An 11,011-nucleotide genomic window follows, 5' to 3' on the forward strand; every position below is an offset into this window, starting at 1 on the left:
GATTCTCATCGTTAATGACCCACGTTCTGACCACATTAATTACCATCGGCTGAAATATCTGTCCTTGCTTTTTGCCTAAAACCCCAAGGAAATCCAAGACGCATACAAACAGCCACTACTTTGTCAAGGAAATAATTAGCTGCTCTTGCAAAACATTTCAATATCAGGAAAGATGTGTTGAATAAATGTTCTCCTTTTCCTGCTCTGTAAAGAGTTTGCTGTCCTGACTAACCCAACCCCAGCTTCTGCAGACAATCTCAGCCCAAGTCCAGTCATCATGGGGAAGGAGAAACTCCACATCAACATTGTTGTGATCGGCCATGTGGACTCTGGGAAGTCCACCACCACGGGCCACCTCATCTACAAGTGTGGCGGCATCGACAAGAGAACGATAGAGAAGTTTGAGAAGGAAGCTGCTGAGGTACAGACATGGAGCTGAGGATGAGCTCCTATAAATCATCCATCATCTTTACCCGCTTCTTCCATTTTGGGTCGCGGGGGTCAATTTAAAGACGATCATGTTAGAAAGACGTCACTACACAGCACAGGTCACTTGGCATTAATTCAAATTTTATTATGTTTCTTGATTTCCAGATGGGAAAGGGGTCCTTCAAGTACGCCTGGGTGCTGGACAAGCTGAAGGCGGAAAGGGAGCGCGGCATCACTATTGACATTTCACTGTGGAAATTTGAAACAAGCAAGTACTATGTGACCATCATAGATGCTCCAGGCCACAGGGATTTCATCAAGAATATGATCACTGGAACCTCCCAGGTATGGAATATGAGGATGCATAGCCATTTGGTATCTGTAGACTTTGTGTTTTGTTGTATTGAGTTTGCAGTTTTATCCCTAAGTAACATTAAATTAGGCCTTAAAGCTGCTTCTGGGCTGTACTTATGGTTATCTTTTACATCCACAGGCCGACTGTGCTGTGCTCATTGTGGCAGCAGGAGTGGGAGAATTCGAGGCAGGTATTTCCAAGAATGGACAAACCCGTGAGCATGCCCTTCTGGCATACACCCTCGGAGTAAAGCAGCTCATTGTGGGCATCAACAAGATGGACTCCACCGAGCCAAACTACAGCCAGAAGCGTTATGAAGAGATTGTGAAGGAAGTGAGCACCTACATCAAAAAGATTGGCTACAATCCAGACACTGTTGCCTTCGTGCCCATTTCAGGTTGGAATGGAGACAACATGCTTGAGCCCAGTCCAAATGTAAGTAGCACTCACAGACCAGCAACACAAACATTACAGGTGTCAGTAGAAGAGCAAAGTTGAGGATTTGTATACGGATTTGTTTGCCTGATGCCAGATCTGGAAAGCTGTAGATCAGTTAACAAGCAGCAGCAGCTAAACTGCTGCAGACAGCACTGGTCCCATTTATTTACGCCAGTTGGTTTTATGCAAAGCAATTCCTCTCAAGAATGACTGCACGCTACAGCACAGCACAGCATCCAAGACAGTGGTGCTTGGAAGTTTATGGACACTTCAGAATGTTCTATATTTCTGCATAAATATGACCTAAAACATCATCAGATTTTCACACAAGTCCTAAAAGTAGATAACGAGAACCCAGTTAAACAAATGAGACAAAAATATTATACTTGGTCATTTATTTATTTATTGAAGAAAATGATCCAATATTACATATTTGAGTGGCACAAGTATGTGAACCTCTAAGATTATCAATTAATATGAAGGTGAAATTAGTCAGGTGTTTTCAATCAATGTGATGATGGTCAGGTGTGAGTGGACACCCTGTTTGATTTAAAGAACATGGATCTATCAAAGTCTGCTCTTCACGTTTGTGGAAGTGGATCACGGCAGGAACAAAGGAGATTTCTGAGGACGTCAGAAAAAGAGTTGTTGATGCTCATCAGGCTGGAAAAGTTTAAAAAACATCTGTAAAGAGTTTGGATTCCACCAATCCACAGTCAGACTGATTGTGTATAAACAGGAAATTAAAGACCATTGTTACCCTCCCCAGGAGTGGTCGACCAACAACCAGATACTGAAAGCAAAGTTCACATACTTTTACCACTAACAAATATGTCACATTGAATCATTTTCCTCAATAAATAAATGACCAAGTATAATATTTTGTCTCATTTGTTTAACTGGGTTCTCTTCATCTACTTTTAGGACTTGTGTGAAAATCTGATATTTAGGTCATAAATATTCAGAAATATAAAAAAAAAATGAAGCGTCCCCAAACTCACAAGAACCACTGTAAATCAAACAGAGTCAAGTCACTTCAACTTCAGTCACTGGGAAAAGAGAACACAAAATGTATTCACCCACTGGACAACACGTATCAGGCCACAATGATTATTATTGGAGTTTACAACTTTGAAATTAACAATTTTTATTGTAGTAAACACTTTAATTTTCCCTTTGCAGATGACTTGGTTTAAGGGGTGGAAGATCACCAGGAAGGATGGCAGTGCATCTGGGACCACACTTTTGGAAGCTTTGGATGCCATTCAGCCTCCGACCCGTCCAACGGACAAACCTCTACGTCTTCCTTTGCAGGATGTCTACAAGATAGGAGGCATGTAGTGTGATAAATTATACAGATAATCTAAATGTCAAAATTGTGACACATGAAACACATCTGGTTTAATTTTAAAATGACAAATTTAGCAGTTCAAGATTGAAATACTTTGATCTTTATTTCATGGTTAAGTGTATGATCTGTATACTGACACCTTCATCCTCAGGTATTGGAACTGTGCCTGTGGGTCGTGTGGAAACAGGCATCCTGAAGCCCGGCATGGTTGTGACATTTGCCCCGGTAAATGTGACAACCGAGGTGAAGTCTGTGGAGATGCATCATGAGGCGCTGACAGAAGCTCTCCCAGGCGACAATGTGGGCTTCAACGTTAAGAATGTGTCCGTGAAGGATATTCGTCGTGGCAACGTGGCTGGAGATAGCAAAAATGATCCTCCACAGGAAGCTGCCAACTTCACTGCTCAGGTAGACACTTCAAAACACATATTCAGAGATAAAAACAGGCCTGTCACGATAACAAATTTTGCTGGGCTATCAATTGTCTCAGAAATTATTGCGATAAACGATAATCTTGTTTGAAATTTGACAATAATTAGTAATTATTATCAAATAATTGGAAAACAATTAGTAATTACCGTCAAATTTAAGAAGAAATGTTGGTTAATTTGTTTTGAGTGTAGCACCTTTTTTGACCACCAGATGGCAGTATAAGATGTTTTGAACGGAAGGATGGTTAGTGAAGGAGTGAGCAGCGTGTCTCTTTAAGAAAAATGGGAGGGGGGCCCCTTGACGTGACATGGGCTGTCTCTCTTTCAGTGTTGCCAGGTGTATGATATTTATCGTATTTATACGACAATTTTGCCCTCTGTACGATGTACAATCAACAATCCCAAAAAAGGCCAACTATACGATAATTTGACCATTTCTTGAATGTATGGTTGTAATCAGTTGTCATCAGCCTGTCGCAACTGTCTGTCGGAATTTTTTTTGTGAACAATGAAGGCATCTGTGTCCACAAACAGATGCACGATTGGAAATTCCAGCCAATCGTGCTTTTTTAAATGTTACCTAGAAGTGATGTGTATGCGTTTGCCTCAGAACAACGGCCATGACTGGCTGAATAGCCCGCTGCGCCCTCCCCATGAGTGAGGAAAAGAAAAGAAGAAGCAGAGCCGGTCTGGAAGCGGACCCATCACTACTATAGTGCATTGATAAATTTGTTATTCTGGTTATGACGGGTGTACGATAATATATCAAAATATGATAATTTTATGTCTCTAGTACGATAATCCTACATTACTCACCTGGCAACATCTCTTTCTGTATATTTGGTTCTCAAAATGACCGACGCTCTGTGTGGTTTGAGCTCTTTAGCATAGCATTTTTCACACAAAGCTTTTAATAAAAATAAAAAAAAAATCAGTAAACAAGTTCTCAGCTTCTTTTTGCAGAGAAAAACAACTTTTTACACGAACAGTGAAGTTTGAAACTTGGACAAGGTTTTTTTCCCCCCCCCCCGAGGTCGGCCTGTTAGCTTAGTTCGTAGCTTAGCTTCTCAGCTTAACTGCTTTTAATGATCCAAGAACGCAATTTTGGCGTTTAAAAATGGATTTTAAAGAGAAAGGGAAGGGTCAGTGAAGAGCACTGGCCTTCTGTCATCCAGTGTCTTCAGTAGAAAGAGAGCGACAAAGAAATGATAAAGCTGATAAATGAAAATGAGGCCAATAATTTTCATTTATCGTGTGATTAATTGATTTATTGTTTATCGCGACAGGCCTTGATAAAAACACAAAGTTTTCTTATTTCGTAACTCTATATATTAATTGAATAGTGAAGGTAATAGTTATTTGAATGAAGTCTAACCGTCATCAAGACAACGGCTATTAGCTATTTTAGTTTTTGTTAAACAGGCAAAGATCACAACCAAACATGTCAACCAGGAAACAAGTTTTCTCTTAACAGACCATTTTGCTTTTTTAGGTGATTATCCTTAACCACCCAGGCCAGATCAGTGCTGGTTATGCTCCTGTTCTGGACTGCCACACTGCTCACATCGCCTGCAAGTTTGCAGAACTCAAGGAAAAGATTGATCGCCGCTCTGGCAAGAAGCTGGAGGACAACCCCAAATCTCTCAAGTCCGGAGATGCCGCTATTGTAGAGATGATTCCTGGGAAGCCGATGTGTGTTGAGAGCTTCTCTGAGTACCCACCACTGGGTAAATTTGAGTGTGAAGATTTGTTGGGACTTTCAGCAGCCTTCTTAACTCCTGTTTGACTTCAAAGAAATTCTTATATTGAAGTTTTGCTTGGTAAAGTTCCCTTGTCCTTTTTCTCGCAGGTCGTTTTGCTGTACGTGACATGCGTCAGACTGTGGCTGTTGGTGTGATAAAAGGTGTGGAGAAGAAAGTGTCTACCACTGGCAAAATCACCAAGTCTGCTCAGAAGGCCCAGAGGAACAAATGAATGTTGTGTTGCTCTGCCGACCACAAGGTCTCTCAAGGCAGGACATCGCTCATCCAACTCTATCGTACGATTGGCCGCTTCAACACAATAATTAAAGACTGGTTAATCATCACAATGCATCGCAAAAGCATCCGAAGGAAAGAAACTGTAGAGCTGTATTCCTTGCTCTGGCACTCCTGGCTTCATTTCAGTAGTTAGATATGTGTTAAAAATAACGTTCACTGTAGACTATTGATTTGGTTCATGGCAATACCTTTATCTTAAGAAACGGAACATATAGAAATACAATGTAATTTTATCAACCTAGCTATCTGGAGTGCTAGTCCTACTCTACATGTCCTGCTTTCAGTGTTTGTTTGCAACTACATGGTGCTCTACACAAGTGAACAATAGTTACAACTGTCCGTTAGCTAAAGCTGGTCTTCTTAGTAGTAGGTTAGTGGAACATTTGTTGTATTTAAGCTTTAATATCACTTAAAACAAAACGTCTCAATTTGTCCTTGGGGGACAGATTAGACTGTTTTGATTCTCAAAGCACTTTGATTGGCATTTTGCTAACTTTGCACTTGAAATGAATACATTGACGAGCAACTGCACCTTATTGTAAGATGGCATGAGCCTCTTTGCAACATTAAACATTTTCAATCAATTTCTTTTGTCGTCTGACTATATTGTGTGTGTGTGATAAGAGACACAACTAAGATCTATGACTTGTAAGTGCAAGTCTGGCTCATATCCTTAGAATTTTTTTAATTCACTAGATGATGCTATTGGTAAAGGAATAAACAACAACAGGGTTTTCTTTAATAGTTGTATGATGCAATTTTAAACCAGTTCGTCTGCTACCTCTGATATCTAATCCTGGGATTCTCAACCTTTTTGGGTTCAGGGACCCTATAATAAGAGGAAAAAGTTTCAGGGACCCCTTCATAACCCTCATGTTAAATAATTTTCTTCAATTTGTCTGTTTAATGCAATTGTGTAACATACATACTTAACAACGGTTCTTTAATAGTGTTTATACAATTTTTATACTTTGAAACAAGGTATTTTTCATAATTTCAGCTTCCAAAAATTTGTTTTGAGAATACAAGTCTCAAACTTTCCCTATTCACATAATGTATGTATTACCACTTCTTCAAATTATTACAGAAAACTACATAAAACTGAAAAGAAGCAGTAGTCAGACCAAGGAACAAGTCTTCATTTAAAAACTGATCTATGCCGGAACACAAATAGCAGGTGGGGGCTGCTGGGGAGGGGGGGGGGGGGGTGGCTCCCCCTGAAAATTTTGAATAAAGTACATGTGATTTCCTGCATTTTGGTGTATTTAAATGGGTTGTTAACATATAAATATATACACACATCCAGCCATTATCTTTTACCCGCTTCTTCCATTTTTGGGTCACGGGGGTCGCCTGTGCCCATGTCCGGCAAACACTGTGTGAGGGGCGGAGTACACCCTGGATGGATCGCAAGTCAAAATAAAAAAAATATATATATATTTTTTTTTATGGCAGACACCCAAGCACCAGCTCACAGACCCCAGTTTGAGAACCACTGATCTAATCTATGAGGACAAATTTTTTTATACAGTTGCGGGTGGAATAGTTTAGGCCAGTCTGCCAAATGTGGTGTGGGCGTGTACTTCCTGTTACACGCCCACACATTTGGCAGACTGCCCTTAAACTATTTAGCATACCCTGGCACAGCAGTTTCACTCCAGTCATTTCATCATGAGCTGCAGAGGAAAACCACGCACGGCAGAGAATCATGATACAAACTTGAAAGAAGTGACTTCGACATCTCCAGGGAGATTAAGACACACTGCCTTTGAAGAAACCACAAAAAAACCTAAGAAGCAAGGCCAGCAAACGCAAAAAAAATCTGAAGAGAAGTCAGATGGGCCAAAAACTAGACAAGGAAGGACCACGCAAGACCAGCAAACGCAAAAAAAATCTGAAGAGAAGCCAGATGGGCCAAAAACTAGACAAGGAAGGACCACTAACCCTTTTACAGAGAAGCGACTGGATATACCTGCTAACGGCACAAAAGCAAAAACATGTTCTACTAGGAAAACATCTATGGAAACTACCACAGGGGATGATACAAACACAAAGCAGAAGCCAAAGCCAGAGACACACAAGGATATCTCAAAAACGTCCCCAAAAACCACCACTAAAGTCAAAACTCCTAAGGCAACATTACTAGTACAATTTTTCGAAGACCCAACAAACGCAGAACTGCATCAAGCGGCAGAGATAAAGACACACACGTTGGCTGCTGCAAAGCCAACCAAAGCCAAGACACGTGCTAACAATGCTACACGAGGGAGAACTGAAGCACAACCAGATGGAGCTGAGGACAGGACTGTGGACTGCATCCTCAAGAAGACTCTGAATAAACTGAAGATTAAGACAAAGGAAAGATCTGATGCAGCTCGCGTCATAAATGACTTTATAAAACATCTAATCAAGTATTTGAAAGAGAATACTATAAGTTTCAAGGAGGTTGGGGAACCACTACGAACAGGAAGTTACTATGAACACCTAAAAGTAAGTTGTTCTGTTCTTAAAGTATCCTCAATATAATTACCGGTAGTGATGAACATGTGTGTATAATTTGTATTTCTGTGTATACAGATTTCTAATCCTGATGAGTTCGACATCATGCTGCCCATTCTGGCTGAGCGAATTCAGATTGAGCCTTTCAAAATGAATGGAGCATTTTACAGTGTGGCATTAAAACGTGAAATGAACCCGTTGAAGAAATTCCAGCAGAACAACATTTTATCTGGCTTTGAAATGCTTAAGGAGTTCAGGAAGGAAGTGAAGACATTTGCTAAAGGCTTTTCAGGTCAGTGCCATGATGAAGACAAAGTCCCAGAATATAAAGAGCTCCTAAACACACCACTCATCCAGCTGTCATGCTACATTATTGGTAGCATGTTCATTTGATTACAACCCACTTGGCCTGAAAACATAGGTTAATCAATTTGAACTGTTTTCTGTTATTGCAGAATGGACAATGACGAGCAAGAAAACAGGCTGTCCTGCAGTGACTCTGACCACACTAGTAGAGACAACCACCATTTCACTAGACATTGTTCTTTGTCTTCAAGTTAACTCACACTGGCCAACATTCACTGATGATGGCCTTAAAATTGAGCAGTGGCTTGGAGATAAAGTAAAACAGAAATACAAATGGAAGCCATATTACCTTGTCCCAAAATATGAAGGCAAGGGAACTGAAGAAAATGAAGGAGTCCTTGCCAAAGGTAAGCATCATTTATTTGAAATACTACGCCCAAGAAATTTTTTTGTACCGTACTTTCTGCCGTACACGTCGCACCGCCGTATAAGTCGCTTCAGTCCAAATACTGTATGTCTGCTAATGTGGAAAAATACATAAATAAACCACTTCGCCGCATCCATTATGCGTCACCGCTGACACATCGCATTTGTTATGAGTCACCGCTGACCACACGGAAATATGGGCCGTTGTTTCGCCAAAAATCGATTGGCTGCCAAATGGCGGCTGCAGGAGCGTGCACGGGAGGACGTTAAAATGGTAAATGGACTGTACTTATATAGCACCTTTCTATCTTATTTCAAGACACTCAAAGCACTTTACACTACAATTTGTGTTCTCATTTACCCATTCATACAGCACTCTACATCTCTACAATGCTAATTGAACAAATCATTCTCAAATATGTTTAATAAAGTGGAAAAATCCATAAATACATTGCTTCACCATATATGTCACATCTATTATGCGTCACCGTTGACCACACAGAAATGTGGGCCGGTGTTGTGCCAAAAATCAATTGGCTGCCAAATGGCAGATGCTGGGGCGTGCACGGGAGGACTTTAACAAGATTAACACTTAAAAACAATTATTTGTTTGCTTGACATTATAGCAAAGGTGTGTCTCAGTTGAACTTTTACTTAAAATGTTTCACTTTAATGGTCAAATTAGCTGCATTTCACCAGGGCGGCGCAGCAAAACGAAGCTGATTTGACATTTGCTTCAAGCAGCAAGCTGAACGAAGATGGCAGTGTATGGCAAGCCGATTGTGTCAATAATAGCTGGTGAAGATTCCCAGTCAGCCAGGACATGGTAAATTCAAAAAAGTTAAAGACAAACAAAATAAAGTATAATAAATAAAGTTCAGTTGTTTTTGTCTTGAACTTTTTAGAATTTGTCATTATAGCCACGTTTACCTATTACATAATACAACAGCATGCCATACTATTATGCTGCCATGTAGTGGTTGAAAAATGGTAGTGTTCAAAATAATCGGTCAGAATAAATGAATGAAAACGGCCATATCACAGCCAAAAATTGATTTATAAATATGGGGAAAAAAAATCCATAAATTAGTCGCTTCGGCCCATAAGTCGCAGGGCATGTAAAATATGCAAAAAACAATTACTTATACAGCGAAAAAATATGGTATTTGTTTGCTTGACATTATGGACAAGGTGCGTCTCAGTTGAACTTTTCCTTAATAAATGCACTTTTATGGTCAAATCAGCTGCATTTCGCCTGGGCGGCACGGCAAAATTCAGCTGATTTGACGTTTGCTCCATCAGTTCCAGAGTGAGACGAAGGTGGCCTGTATGGCAAGCAAAGGGTCTCATTAATAGTCACTTTTACCTATCAATGAGACACTTGGCTTGCCCTATCACTCGAGGACCCTCTAGTGGCTGAAAATGGTAGTGTTCAATATTTTCCATGTCAGAATGAATGAAACCGTCATATCTCTGCCAAAAATTGGGTTATAAATATGGGGGGGGGGACAAAACAAAACATACTAGTCGATTTGGTGTATAAGTCACACGACTCGCAAATTCATGCAAAAAGGTGCAACTTATACAGCGAAAAATACGGTACATCAAAAAACCAAAAAATTTAAAATAAAAATTATGCAAACATGTACAGTAAATAAACATATGTAGAAAATGAAACTGAATCTTAACAGCTTAACAGAGGTTTCATCATGCAGACACAATTCATAGCCACACTGCAGAACAAGTTCCAGCACTAGCCAAATACCGTAATCACATTTCTTGTTAGTCAAGTTGTGACACTATCAACTGCAGACTACATTTAGTTGTTTGCTTTCATTAGTGACAAAAGCTTTGAACTTGTCTGGTAATAAATTGATTTTCTTCTAAACCTTACAGATGTTTGGCGGATTTCCTTCTCTCATGTCGAGAAGGACATCATGAACAATCATGGATCGAAGAAGACGTGCTGCGAAAAAAGTGGCACGAGCTGCTGCAGGTCAGAACTGTATAAATTAAAAATATATATATACATAGCTCATAAGGAAACAACTCATCTAAGAAATTACCTGATTAAACTAATAAGTTTATAAAACTATAAAGACACTTCATACATCAACACTGGTTTCACTTTAGGAATGGAATAATCAGCAACATTATTATTATCAAAAATAGAGGCAACAAACAAAAATCAGGTTACCATTTTTTTTTTAAATGACAAGAAATCCGATACATTTTTAGTAATCAGACTGGATATTGAATAAAAATTTGGCTGGAATTAACTAACAGATTAACTACTAAATACTCCTATTATAATCATTATTATCATTATAGTTAACTGATCTGAGTCTCCTTCATAACTGCTCATTTCTTGTCTTTTACAAACAGGAAAGACTGTTTAAAGCTGCTCAAATACCTTCTGCATCTACGTAAAGAAAAAGATTCTTCCATGAGCAAATTCTGCTCCTATCACGCCAAGACCACGCTCCTCCACGCCTGCTGCTCCAAATCTAAAGACAGTGACTGGAAGGTCTCAAATCTGAGAGGCTGCTTTGAGCATCTCCTGCAGGAATTTGAAGGGCACCTGAAAAATGTTGAACTCTACAACTTTTTTATTCCTAGTCAGAACCTGCTCTCTGATATTAGACAGAACCGGTGTATAACTCTTGCAAACTGGATTAAGGAACAACGTGAAACGGGCTTTCCTGTTTTTCAGCAAGATCTTCAAGATACAAATTAG

General features: G+C 39.7%; 2 protein-coding genes across 2 annotated transcripts; both read left to right on the forward strand.

Annotated features, from left to right (window-relative positions):
• The first annotated feature begins 212 nt into the window (after positions 1–212).
• On the forward strand, positions 213–5,377 carry eef1a1a (eukaryotic translation elongation factor 1 alpha 1a). Its single transcript, XM_037680316.1, has 7 exons — positions 213–421; positions 595–774; positions 923–1,219; positions 2,405–2,555; positions 2,725–2,981; positions 4,497–4,731; positions 4,854–5,377. Exons 1-7 carry the CDS (start codon positions 278–280, stop codon positions 4,976–4,978), a joined length of 1,389 nt encoding a protein of 462 aa, XP_037536244.1. The 5' UTR covers positions 213–277; the 3' UTR covers positions 4,979–5,377.
• A 365-nt stretch (positions 5,378–5,742) lies between these two features.
• cgasa (cyclic GMP-AMP synthase a) lies at positions 5,743–11,011 on the forward strand. The gene is made up of 6 exons (XM_037697930.1): positions 5,743–5,751; positions 6,676–7,533; positions 7,621–7,834; positions 7,998–8,255; positions 10,171–10,270; positions 10,660–11,011. The coding sequence occupies exons 1-6, from the start codon at positions 5,743–5,745 to the stop codon at positions 11,009–11,011; spliced, it is 1,791 nt and encodes a 596-aa protein (XP_037553858.1).

The sequence above is a fragment of the Nematolebias whitei genome, chromosome 1, assembly GCF_014905685.2.
Source record: "Nematolebias whitei isolate Nwh7 chromosome 1, NemWhi1, whole genome shotgun sequence".
NCBI classification, from domain to species: Eukaryota; Metazoa; Chordata; class Actinopteri; order Cyprinodontiformes; family Rivulidae; genus Nematolebias; species Nematolebias whitei.